Genomic DNA, 13,015 nt, shown 5'->3' with positions numbered 1-13,015 from the left:
CATTTCACATGGACTCAGAGATATATACACAGACTCGAGGAGGGGAGGGGGTCAGGATGGGAGTCCTGGCAGAATGTCAGTGCCTGGAGTGTAGAAAACCTGCCAAAGTCCCTCATGATATGGGGTGGGGTATGGTGTCCACCCTGAGGCTGTGATCACTCTCCGAAGGGAGCAGCACCATCTCCAAATGTGTGAACTTAAGGGTCCCCATCCCAGCTCTCATGACTGGGTCTCTGCCCAGATGTGAAGGCCAGAGGGGGCGGGCGGGGGTCCAGCTGTGGCCACAGGGAGGGGTTGACTCACCCGCTTCCCAGCAGTACAGCCCAGGCTGGGCCCAGCTGTTCCTGGAAACAGAGGGGAAAGGAGGGGGTGGGGTCCCCAAACCAGCTGGGGGCTGCTGGCCCAGACCAGCATCTCTGTCCGTAATGGAGGCCTTCAGATCATTCTCCAAACTTTGGGGCTCTCTCCATCAAAATGGGGGTTTGAATCTTTTCCCCAAATAAAAGATCCCTGCTTCAGAATGAAGGTTTGTAACCGGTCTCCTTGGAGGGCACAGGGATGCCTTCAACAGCGGGGTTCCCTGTGTCCCATTATTAGGGATTGCTGCTCTTCTCCACCACCGTAGGGAACTCCCTCTCCCCTCCAACATGAGATTCCTGGCCGCCCCAAATGGAGGGTTGTGACTCCTTCAAAGTGAGGGTACCCAAACCTTCCTTTAAATCTGGGGACTTTGGGGTCCCTGAATATCTGTAACGCCTATAATATCATGGCAACGTTAAAACAATTCAAGTCCGTGCTCCAGATATTTAGATCCCTCCTAAACATCAAGATCCCTGCGGGTCTTGCAAATACTGGGGACCCCACTCCGAAATATTTGGCGGTCCCAGCACGTCCCCCAATATTGGGTGACTACATCCTCTCACAAATATTCCCAGCCTCCCAGACTTGTCACAGCCGTAGTTCCGGCTCACCTTCCATTTCTGCCAGGTGGCAGTCCGCCCCCCCCAACCCTGTTTCCCCCTGTTGGCAGCACCCTCTCCCTGACGGGTGCGGGATAGGGAATAAATGGCAGTTGTTCTCATGCCAGCCGGAAGAAGCCCAGTCCGGAAGCCCGCACTGCCGGCCCTTGTCCCTTTCCTCCCTACTCCTTTCCTCCGCTCTGCTCCCAGGGGATGGAGACTGAAAACAACTCGGGAAGGGGATGTGGGTGTGTAGACGAGCCTCCAAGGTCCCTGCGTGTGTGCGGTCGCGCGTCTGAGTGGGCTGTAAGCTGGAGTCAGTGCTAGAGTGATTGTGTTCCCGCGATACTGCGGGAAGGGGGAATGCAGGGAGGGGGTGTTAAGAGGGGAGCTGTTATCCTGCCCAACCTGCTGGGGGGGGAGGCGCGGGTAGGAGTCGCCAAAACCAGACTCTAGGTTGCAGGGAGCAGTCCCCTCCTTTCAGACCTAGACCCACCCCCAAAGCAGAGCCCGCCCCTCCCTCTGGGTACAGCTAATAACCTCTAATTACTGCTCATTACCTCGCCCGCCCCGCGGGGGAGGGACTGCAGGGGAACTCAGGCGTCAGAGGACGCCGGCCGGGGCTTTACCCGCCTCCCAGCACCCCAAGCCGGATCCACCCAGAACCTCTTTCCTCGCCTGCGCACAGGGAATTATGAGAGCCCTTGCCGCCTAGAGTCGTGGAGATTCCAAACAACTATATATTTAAATCCCTCAGCGCAGTGCTGCATTCTGTAGGCACTCCATAAATAGTGACTGCGAGTTTATTGGTACGTAGTACTAGTAACACTTTCTTTTTAAGCCTTCTTCACTGCCCAGGGGTCTCAGAGTAGGCCCTTCGTGTCCCCTCTAGGCGGCGTTCCTGCGGTCCGGGCGCCCCCTGGTGGGCCGAGGTGACCAGGACGGCCCGGTAATGGGTTCTGAGGCGCTGGGCTCAGGGAGGGGAAAGGGCTGGGAAAGCTTAGTGAAGGATGGATCCAGTGTAGGCAAATATGTCTGTTCATTACCCAGGACTAACTATCCTGCCTTCGACTTAGGACCCGAATCCCCTTGTCTACCCTTGGGCAAGACTATCAAGTCCCCTCCACTGGGAAGAACCTTTTGTGTTCCCTAAGTCCATAGAATACGTTATGGCCTGCCCTTCTCCCGCGCAAAGGCTCCGATCATAATGTGGTTAGACAGTAGAATTTCTTTCAGCTGAAGGGAAGGGACGTGAATGCGCCTGTATTACAGGGTGGGGCAACTCCACCTTGGTTGAGGAAAGACGACGAGGTCTCCACTACCTCAGAAAGAGCTCGGGGAAGAAGAGGCGAGGCCACCCTTGGAATGCGCAAGGTTGGCCCAGACTGACCCCTAGCGGCAATACAGGAGCCCAAACGGCTTCCCGGATCCAACATGGCGGATCTGAAGGCCCGAGCTGGAGCCTGGAGGAGATCACGTGTCTAGGGCGGGGCCTGCGCCTAGGGGGCGGGGCGGCGCTCTAGACCGAGCGGGAGGTCGGGGCCGCCGGCGCTCGCTGTTGGCTGATCTGGACGCCGCTGCGGTGGCGGGGCTGCACGGCCGGGGTCGAATCCGATCGGGAGCCATGAGCATGGACAAGGCCGAACTATGCGGGTCTCTGCTCACCTGGGTAGGTCGGGGGCGGGGCCAGGGACAGGTGTACGCCTGCTCTTCTCACCCGGGAACCCCGAACTTGGCTCTGTCCAACCCCTCCGTCCTGGGGCTGGGAGGAGGAGGGGGTCGTCGGCCTGCTAGGCAGTTGGACTCTGGCCTGAGCACCTGCCCAGTCACGTGGCAGTTTTGCTGGAAAGAACAGGTGAGGCCACGCCCCTTTGTGGCTGGGTCTTGTAGAGGGGGAGGGCACAGGTGAGCTGGCCTGGTCACGTGGTGCCTATGGGGACCAGGTGACTTGTGATTCTGCCCTCGCTTGGTCGCGCAGAGTTTATTGGGCTGCGGTAGAGTGAAGCCACGCCCCCTCTGGTCGGTCCAGGTGAGCAGAGGTCACACCCCCACGGAGCTGACTTGCTGGAGCAACTGGCCAGCAACTTCCGCCCAACCTTGTGAGAGTCCTGCTGACTGGAAAAGTCTGCGAAAGGGGCGTCGTTCCTTGGTCCCGGCCCCTAAATCTTGTTGCACTTTCCTCTCCTCCCTCAGCTGCAGACGTTCAATGTTCCGCCCCCCTGTACCAGCCCCCAAGACCTGAGCAGTGGCCTGGCAGTAGCCTTTGTGCTGAACCAGATGTGAGTGGGGCTGAGGGGGAGGGTCCCAAAGGAGTCATCCAGCAGCTCATCCCACCTTCTCACCCCCAGAGACCCTTCCTGGTTCAACGAAGCGTGGCTCCAGGGCATTTCAGAGGACCCAGGTCCCAACCGGAGGCTGAAGGTGACAGGTGGACTCAGGAATGGGGGACAGACTGGTGAAGAGTTGATCAGGGACCGGTCAGTTAGACATATCCTGGGTGATGGACAGACAGACCTGGACAGGAAGAGGGACAGATGTATGGGGACCAGCTAGCTATGTATTTGTTCCTCCATTATTGTATTAAGCAAGCCTGGGTGTGCAGCAAGGAGTAACACAGACAAAAAACTGCATACACAAGCATTAACATTGACTTCCAATGGCAGTTAGCCAATCTGGGTCGTGAGAGACAGCCAACTGAGAGTGGGTGGGTGGTTACACTAGATGGGCTGATCTCAAATGTGAGATTTGGAGGAATGGGATTCCAGACCCCAGGAACAGCAAATGGAAAGGCCTTCAGTTGGGAATAAGCTTGGTGTGATCGAGGAATGAATGGCATGGAGGTTAGAACAGAAAGCAGGGGTGTAGGAATGGTAGATGAGGTCATCAGGGACCTGGCAGGCTGGAGCAGGGAGGTAGATTCTATTTTAAGCTGTGTAAAGTCAAGAAAGGATTTTAGTAGAGGAAAGACACAAAGCTGGCTGGGGCTTTGAAAAGCTCCCCCTGGCTGTTTGTAGAGGAATGGAGGGAAAGCAGCAAGACTGGAAGCTGTTGTAACCATCCATGTGAAAGAAGATGATGGTTAGGGTCAAAGGGTAGTGGGGCAGGTGATGAGAAGTGACTGGATCTCTGGGACACGTAAATAATATGGGCAGGTGGAGAAGAAGAGCAGGCAGTCAGACAGGTCAGTCCTAGGAGGGAGGACATTCAGACAGAGAATGGGGCCAAACAGGATGAGATGACCAGGGATTAGGATGAGGCAGAGAAGAAGAGGATGAGCTAGGCAGGTTCAGGGTGGGGTCTGCCTGGCCCCTTCTCGGAGGTTTTGGGACCCTGGACACAACTCCTTGCCCCTCCCCAGGTCAGCAATCTGAAGGCGATCTTACAGAGCCTAGTGGAGTACTCCCAGGATGTGAGTAACTGTAAAGGGATTTAGTGGGTTAGGTTGGGAGGAGGGGCGGAATCCTTGAGCCCCTGATACCCCTTCCTCCCCCATCCTCAGGTCCTGGGGCATCCCATTTTGGAGCAGCACCTTCCAGATGTGAGCCTCATTGGCGAGTTCTCAGACCCAGAAGAGCTTGGCAAGCTGCTTCAGCTGGTTCTGGGCTGTGCCATCAGTTGCGAGAAAAAGCAGGGTATGGGAGGTTAGGGGTGGTCCCTAATGGGAAGACCCAAGAAAACCCTCCTTGCCCCTCCGACCCCCGCCTCAGTCTCCCCCACCTTGATCCCCAGAGCACATCCAGAGAATCATGACACTAGAGGAATCCGTTCAGCATGTGGTGATGGAAGCCATCCAGGAGGTAGGTGGGGGTGCCCACTGTGGCAAGGAGCTTCAGGGGAGAGGACATTTCCAGGGCAGAGGCAGCTGGGCACAGAGTCTGCCCTGGTAAGGCCTGGGCTCTGTGTGAAACTCAGTTGGCCAGATTTCTTTGTCTCATGTGTCTGCCAGCTCCTCCCAGCTCAAAGTCACAACCTAACATGCTAAAAGGGCCAGACCTCAGGAATTCTCAGGCGGTCCAATGGTTAGGAATGAATGCTTCCACTGCCATGGCCTGGGTTCAGTCCCTTCTCTGGATCTAGGATCCCAAATATTTTGCAGTGCAGCTGGGAGTTGGGGGGAGGAAGGACCAGGACTCCCTGTTTGTTGGACGTATGGGGCAGCCTCTGGACTGGGGTTGTTTTGAAGGACGAGGATTCTTAGGCTGGATTGTAGAAACTTTGGAGGCTGCCCTCAGAGGCCGCAGCTCATCTCAGTGTTCTCCCACTGCCCTCTCCCCTCCCTCCAGCTCATGACCAAAGACACCTCTGACTCCCTGTCACCAGAAACATATGGGAACTTTGATAGCCAGGTAAGGGATGGAGACCTTGTTAAAGTCCAACCCTATTACTGATTTTCCAGGGCTGCCTGAGGAGCAGGGGCTTGACCTTGAGCCTGTAAACCACTCCCATCCCCCAGGATCCTAGTCTCTTGTCAGGTCCCCAGGGCTCCCGAGTTGCCTTTCCTCCAGTCGCCTCAGGTCCCAGCTCTCTCTTAGATCCTCAGGGTTTCTCAGCTCCCTCCTCTCTGTCCCTGGGGATCCCAGCCTCCCATTCCACATCCTCCTCCCCTGGATCCCTGAGTTTTTTGCTTCTCCCCGTCCCTCCACTCCTCTCATCAGTCCCGCAGGTACTACTTCCTGAGTGAGGAGGCTGATGAGGGGGACGAGCTACGGCAGCGCTGTTTGGATCTGGAGCGGCAGGTGGGGCCGAGATGGGGTTTCTCAGGTGCCAGGGTAGGGTCGCCCATACAGCCTCCCCTCCCAGCTCCAGCTTATCTGTATGCCCTGCTTGCCCGCAGCTGGTTCTCCTGTCAGAGGAGAAACAGAGCCTGGCTCAGGAAAATTCGGTTCTAAGGGAGCGTGTGGGCCGGCCTGAGGATGAGGGCGCCAGCGGCCTCACTGCCAAGAAGCTGCTGCTGCTGCAGACCCAGTTGGAGCAGCTGCAGGAAGAGAACTTCAGGTATGGCCAGGTGGGGACAGGGCCAGCAGACCAGGGGCCTGGGGCAGGTACAGTCCCTTCATGTGACGCTTCCGCCATCCCCCAGGCTGGAGAGCGGCAGGGAGGACGAGCGCATGCGCTGTGTGGAGCTGGAGCGGGAGGTCGCAGAGCTGCAGCAGCGGAACCAAGCGCTGACCAGCCTGGCCCAGGAGGCGCAGGCTCTGAAGGATGAGATGGATGAGCTTCGGTGAGTGGCAAGTCCCCACTGCCAGACTGCCCCTCTGACGTCATTGTACCTCTGTAACCCCCAAATTCCTAGTGAGCCCTCATAATGCCCTACAGACTCTAAAGTACTGTCCTGAACCCTGCTACACTATCCTGGAACCCGTCATGTCCTCTGGAGAACTCCAAAGTCCCTGGATCCATGGTGGCCCCCCAAGACCCCACAATGCAATAACTTTGACCCTGGTGACACCTCTGACCCCCCATCACGTGACTGTCCCTTCTTATGATGCCACAGCATCCTTGAAACCGCAAAGTGCTTTGTGGGCCCCCATAGTACCCACCCCTGAACCTCAATGTGCCTTCTGTAGCCTCAAAAAGCTCCCTTGTGACCCCCATGACACCCCTGTAATATTAAAAGTTCCTAGTGAGCCCCTACCATACCTTCAAGACCCACACATTGCTGTGCCTCAAAGATCCCCCATGACCCCTCCATGACCCCTGCACCCACAATGCCCTTATTGGCCCCACAGCCATCTCATGACCCCAGAGTGTCCAAGGAGGCTCCTCAGACCCTGTGGGCCCCATCATTCCTTCTGTAACCCCAGTCATTTTGTGTCCCCCAGAAAACCCCTGATTTTGATCTTGGGCTATCCGTTGATGTTTGGAGCTTCCCAGGTGGCTCAGTGGTAAAGAATCTGCCTGCCAATGTGGCAGACACAGGAGATGTGGCTTCCATCCCTAGGTCGGGAAGATCCCCTGGAGAAGGAAATGGCAACCCACTCCAGTATTCTTGCCTGGAAAAATCACATGGACAGAGGAGCCATGGGGTCCCAAAGAGTCAGACACGACTGAGCCACTGAGCACAAACACAACCATTTATGTTTAGGTCTTCCTTGATGCTCGCTAATGATCCCCCAATATCACCAGGCCCCGCTGACCCCTGACCTTCGTGACCCAAATGCCCAAGGCTGACCTGACACCTTCCCCTGCCCGGAGGGCCTCGCATCCAAGCTGAACCCTTGACCGAAGACCCCCACCTCCTCTTCCCGCTTGCCCCGGCCCCCAGGCAGTCCTCCGAGCGAGCTGGGCAGCTGGAAGCCACGCTGAGCAGCTGCAGGCGCCGCCTGGGCGAGCTGCTGGAGCTTCGGCGGCAGGTGAGGCAGCTGGAGGAGTGCAACGCCGGCCACGCGGAGCGCACGCGACAGCTGGAGGAAGAACTGCGCCGGGCCGGATCCCTGCGTGCCCAGCTAGAGGCGCAGCGGCGACAGGTGCGGGTGGGAGCCTGGACTCAGACTGGGGTGGGGGCTCCTCTTGGCTGGCTGCTGACTTTGGCTTACCCACAGCAAGGTGCTGAGCCCTTCCACGCAGAGCCCGCCCCCTCGTTTACATAGAGGCCACACCCTCTAGACAGGCCAGCTCTGTTCTAGCTGTGCAAGCCCCGCCTTTTAACTTAAGCCCCGCCTCTTAACTTAAGCCCCGCCTCTTAACTTAAGCCCCGCCTCTTCCAAGTCTCTTTCTGCTGGTCCCTCTGGCCCCGCCCTTTCACCTTGTACTCAGTCCCTGTCCCTCCCTCCCACCCTGTAGTCCTCTCCCCTCGCCTCTGTTCAGGTTCAGGAACTGCAGGGCCAACGGCAAGAGGAGGCCATGAAGGCTGAGAAATGGCTATTCGAGTGCCGCAATCTGGAGGAAAAGTATGAGTCGGTGACAAAGGAGAAGGAGGTGAGGCTGAGGTCCTACTGCCCAGCCCTACCCTGCCCATCAAGGCAAAGCCCATTTCCCAGGAGGCTGATCCTGCCTCAAGTGGCCTGTTGTAATCTGTCCCTCCAGCGGCTGTTGGCAGAGCGAGACTCCCTGCGGGAGGCCAATGAGGAGCTGCGCTGCGCCCAGATGCAGCCTCGGGGGCTGGCCCAGGCCGGTGAGTTGGAGGTTCATCCCAGGATCTGGGAGAGCACTGGCCTGGAGCCTCACCTGGCCACATGTGCTGTTAGGGCAAGCAGAAAAGGCAGTGCCCAGGGCTTGTCTAGTTTGGGGTCACAGAGTGAGGCCATGCTGGAGGGAGTCTCAAGTGGAAAGAGGTGACATGGGCAAATGGAAAGCAGCAAGAGCTGCCCTTCGGGGCTCTGAGGGGGTGAGCAAAGACAAACTCAGGCCAAATACCATGGCTCCCTTTCAAACTGGGTGTGGGGTTTGTGTTAAGTCAGGCATTGGCCAAACTTGAGTCCCCAAAGATGCTTCTTCAAAGAGGACCCTAGGGATGGGGACAGGAACTGTGGCGCCACCTGAAGACTTTTCTCACATTCTCCAGACCCCTCACTGGATCCCACCTCACCGGCTGTGGGAAACTTAGCAGCCGAGATCCTACCTGCAGAGCTCAGGTATCCAGGGGTCAGTCACTCAGAGCTCTGGTCCCACTGGAGCCTGCCAGTTCCCACCCTCAACCCCATCCCCAGAGCAGGTACTTACCACTAGCCAGACCTGCTCAGCTTGGTTCCCAAGTCCTAGCCGGACTTTTCTTTCCTCACCCTGTGGACTGTAGTCCACCAGGCTTCTCCATCCATGGAATTCTTCAGGCAAGAATACTGGAATTGGTTGCCATTCCCTTCTCCAGGGGAATCTTCCTGACCGAGGGATCCAACCCAGGTCTCCTACATTGCAAGCAGATTCTTTACCATCTGAGCCACCAGGGAAGTCCTTTATGCTCACGCACTTCTAATTCTTTTACCTGGCTGGGACTCTAGCCCTGTTGGTGGCTCACATCAGCTCTTTGGGATCCACCCTCAGTGCACCAATTAGGTCCAACTCATCTGTCTCCACTGCCCAGGCAAAAATCCTTTGCCCAGCACCGCCCACATCAGGTTCTGCCCCCAGGACACAGTCCTGTTCTCAGTGTATTCCCTGCTGGGATCAGTGACCTGTATCCTGCCCGCATGAACTCCCAGTCCAGCTTTCCTCTTTGCAATGTTTTCCTTTCCCAGAGCCCTATCTCAGTGTTCTAACCCTCTCGTGTAGCCCTGCACTTCCCCGGATCCACCCCTAGACCGTGCTCATGGCTCCGCCCACTTTTCCCCACCCCACCAGCGCTCCGCCCACCCACTCCAAGGCTCAGTCCCGGGTACTCTAACCCTACCCTAGGGTCTGACTGGGCCCTTCCCCTGGGCACTGTCCCTCTCCTGGCCCCGTCTGCCCAGTTTCCCTGCCGGAGCCCTGAGTGGTGACCCATTTCCAGCCCTGCTCACTCCCTCGTGGTCCGCAGGGAAACACTCCTGCGACTTCAATTGGAGAACAAGCGCCTGTGCCAGCAGGAGGCGGCCGACAGGGAAAGGCAGGAAGAGCTGCAGCGCCACCTGGAGGAGGCCAACCGTGCGCGCCACGGCCTGGAGACGCAGCACCGGTGAGGACCCACCCTGCGAAGGGGGGCCTCCGCCTTAAGCTTGGAGGGGGAGTGAGGCAGGGCGCAGGCACTGAGCGGGGGCCCCCACCTCCGCAGGCTGAACCAGCAGCAGCTGTTGGAGCTGAGGGCCCAGGTGGAGGACCTTCAGAAGGCCCTGCAGGAGCAGGGGGGCAAGACTGAGGACGTGAGTGCCCACCTCCTCCCTGCCTGGCCCTCCCTTGTGCCCCCCACTAACCCTCCTCTCTCTCCCCCCTGCTGCCTGATGCCCCGTGAAGTCCATAGTAAGTACCTTGGGCTCAGAGTGCCACTCCCAACCCTCACCCGCCAAGAAGGTTGGGACCTCTGGACACCTCATCCCCACACTCACCCAACGCCTCTTCTCTCTCTCCTCCAGTCAATCCTGCTGAAGAGGAAGTTGGAGGAACATCTGTGAGTCGGGTCGCGGGAAAGATTGGGGCAAAGGTGTAGGGGATGGATCTGGTGTCCATGGGAAGTTGTTTATGAGGCCAGGGGGTCAGCTGACACACAGACTAAAGTGTCAGCTCCCCTGGGGTCTTATAGACCAAAGGAAGGTGTGTGGACTATTTGGAGGGAACAACTGGGAGTCACTCAGGGAATTTTAGCAAGGTTGTGTGACAAAGTGATAGTCACCTTTTATTACTTTTTTGCATTGCTAAAAAAAAAAAAAAACTTTTTTTTTTCTTTTCATTTTTAGCAACACAGCTCAGCTTGTGGAATCTTAGTTCCCCAACCAGGGATAAAACCTGGCCCATAGCTGTGAAAGCTCCAAGTCCTAACCACTGGACCACTAGGGAATTCCCCAAAAATAAAGTTCTTTATTAAAAAGAACTTTCTTAAATAAAGGGTAAACATGTCAGTCTTCCCTCATTAACTCAGTTTCTGTCCATTCCACCCCCATTCCTATTAGTTTATTATGGAAATTATATATATATATAATTTTTAAAGCAAATTCAAATGAATATGAGTATAGATTTTTACTCTCATTCCTCATTTACACAAAAGGTAGTATAATATGTACACTTTGCTTTCCCTACTTAACTAGTTTACTGGACACATTTCTTCGTATGAATAAATAAAGGGAGACCTTATTATTAATTTCGTGATATAGCATTCTTTGTCAGCTGGGGTTCCATGGGGAAACTGGACCTTACAGAAAATGATTTTCATGACTATTCTCTCAGTTCTGCCAAGACTGGAATGTACCTAATGCCTACCTAGAGCAAAGAAAGCTGTTTCCTTATAGAGGATGAATACCTGGAGGCATTGGGGCTTAATTCTGTAGAATTCTGGTCCAGAAGGGCTGTCATATAGCAGTTTTTTGGTTATATCATAATTGATTTAATTCATTCTTTCTAACCATTTGCAATTTCAATCTGTGCAACAAAGTAAAATCTTATATATGTATCATTTTGTTTGTGTGCAAATATATCTCCAAAAACAAAAAAAAGGAATGGGTGGCTCCCAGGGCATATGGGTTTGTAATTTTAGTAGATATAGCCAAAGGTTCACTATCAGATGTTATACCATGTTCCAAGTCCATGATACAAGATATTAGTCTCACTTATGGGGATCTTTGGGGTTTTGGCCGAGGCGGCAAACTATTAGCTTGTATTTCCTTTCATTAGAAGAGATTTGCATTCTAGAGAGATCCCTGGCTGCTGGGTTGGGAATGAACTGAGGAGTTGAGAGTAGAAGACTGGCAAGGGATGATGGTGCCTGGACCAGCATGTGGGCTGTGGAATGGAGAGAAGTGGACAGATAGGGGAGGGAGGGCTGGTCCAGGGGCCACCTGATGAGTGTCATGGAGGGTTGTGTCTCTGATGGCTGAAGAGATGGTGGTGCCGGGACACATAGCCCCCAGGCTTGGAATCAGGTGGAGAGGTCTGCAGGAACACTTCTTCTGGGAAGCAGAGAAATGGGCCCGGAACTGAGGCTGCCTCTGGCTCCCCACCTGCAGGCAGAAGCTGCATGAGGCAGATCTGGAGCTGCAGCGGAAGCGCGAGTACATCGAGCAACTGGAGCCTCCTGCCGACAGCAGCAGTGAGGCGGGGAGCTCAGCGACCTGGATGGGTTGGGGGAGCCCCCAAGCTCAGCACAGAGCTTAGGGACCACCTTGTCCCTCCAGCAGCCCGGCATATTGAGGAACTTCAGCACAGCCTGCAAAAGAAGGACATGGACTTACGAGCTATGGAGGAGCGGTGCCGCCGCTATGTGGACAGGGCACGCATGGTGAGGATGCTGGGTGCCCCACTGGCCTCCTGCCCAGGCCACCTCTTCCCCCTTGGCAATTCTCTGCCTCCTGTCCCCACGCCTGTCCTACTGTATCACGTCACAGACTTCTACATCATGGCTGGTGGGGCCAAGGTCACCTTGACTGTGTCTTTCCCCACCCGTAGGTCATACAGACCCTGGAACCCAAGCAGCAGCCACCTGGGGGGGCTCCCCCAGATCTCCATGCCCTGAGGACACAGCTCCGGGAGCGGGACATCCGAATTCGGCACCTGGAGGTGGGTGTCCTAACCCCTTCTCACTGCCCCTAGTATATCCAGTCCCTTGACTGTTCCCTCCTTAGCAGATGGACTTTGACAAGAGTCGAAGTCAGCGGGAGCAGGAAGAAAAGCTGCTCATCAGTGCCTGGTATAATATGGTGTGTGCAGTATCACCTGCCTGAAGTAATGGGAGCCTGGGGGGTGCTGGTGTCCTGGAGGCTCATCTGACCCCAGCTGTGCCCCTCCCTCCCTCCAGGGCATGGCTCTGCAGCAGCGAGCCGGGGAAGAGAGGGCCCCTGCCCATGCCCAGTCATTCCTGGCACAGCAGCGGCTGGCCACCAACGCTCGCCGTGGACCCCTGGGACGCCTAGCAACCCTGAACATGCACCCTGCCGACAAGCACTGATGGATCGCAGGATCCTGCCACCTGCCCAGCTTAATCCACCCTGGATTCCCCCAAATCACAGGGGGCCCAGAATTATGCCTCAGTTGGTTGCTTGAGAACCTTGAAGTCACAGTCTCTGCCCCTTTCTCTCCCAGCTGGGACAAGAGTGTAGAAGGCAGGTGGGAGGCAGGAATGGGCCTGTGCTCTTTAGCAATGTGATTCTTATTCTTGATTTTCTCCCTGGGGTTAGTGAGCTGCTAGGGGATAGAGTGATTTTATATTTGAGAAGAAAAATAATAAAGGCTTTTAATCTGATCTGGCTGGACTCCGGGCACTGAGGGCAGGGGGAGATGGTGTCAAGGGGCTAAGATCATTGCTTTTGAGAAAAGCCTGACTTATGTTCTTTGTTGGTTTTTTTTTGGGCTGAGCTGGGTCTTCATTTTGGCGCAGGCTTTCTTTAGTTGCGGCGAGTGGGAGCTATTTTTGTTGTGGAGCATGGGCTCTAGAGTGTGTGGGCTCAGTAGTTGTGGCCCAGGGGCTTAGTTGCTCTGCACTATGTGAGATCTTAGTT

General features: G+C 55.8%; 1 protein-coding gene across 3 annotated transcripts; it reads left to right on the top strand.

The window, feature by feature from the left end:
• Positions 1-1,582: 1,582 nt before the first annotated feature.
• Positions 1,583-12,759, top strand: HOOK2 (hook microtubule tethering protein 2). Of its 3 annotated transcripts, none has more exons than XM_055430384.2 (24): positions 1,583-1,768; positions 1,852-1,908; positions 2,232-2,628; positions 3,153-3,238; positions 3,308-3,380; positions 4,318-4,368; positions 4,459-4,591; positions 4,689-4,756; positions 5,243-5,305; positions 5,615-5,695; positions 5,794-5,954; positions 6,040-6,180; positions 7,225-7,426; positions 7,767-7,877; positions 7,986-8,073; positions 8,464-8,533; positions 9,412-9,549; positions 9,646-9,733; positions 9,944-9,978; positions 11,528-11,610; positions 11,699-11,799; positions 11,967-12,077; positions 12,143-12,217; positions 12,316-12,759. In XM_055430384.2, exons 3-24 carry the CDS (start codon positions 2,584-2,586, stop codon positions 12,463-12,465), a joined length of 2,154 nt encoding a protein of 717 aa, XP_055286359.2. In that variant the 5' UTR covers positions 1,583-1,768; positions 1,852-1,908; positions 2,232-2,583; the 3' UTR covers positions 12,466-12,759. The 3 variants fall into 3 exon arrangements, with proteins under 3 accessions (XP_055286359.2, XP_055286357.2, XP_055286358.2); XM_055430382.2 differs by having other exon boundaries at positions 11,696-11,799; XM_055430383.2 differs by having other exon boundaries at positions 1,588-1,768; positions 11,696-11,799; positions 12,146-12,217.
• The last annotated feature ends 256 nt before the right edge of the window (positions 12,760-13,015 follow it).

The sequence above is a fragment of the Moschus berezovskii genome, chromosome 8 (assembly GCF_049115385.1).
Source record: "Moschus berezovskii isolate FMDL1 chromosome 8, NW_MosBer_1.0, whole genome shotgun sequence".
Classification (NCBI taxonomy): Eukaryota; Metazoa; Chordata; class Mammalia; order Artiodactyla; family Moschidae; genus Moschus; species Moschus berezovskii.
Note: the sequence above shows the minus strand (reverse complement) of the source record. Positions and strands in the feature narration are given on the sequence as shown.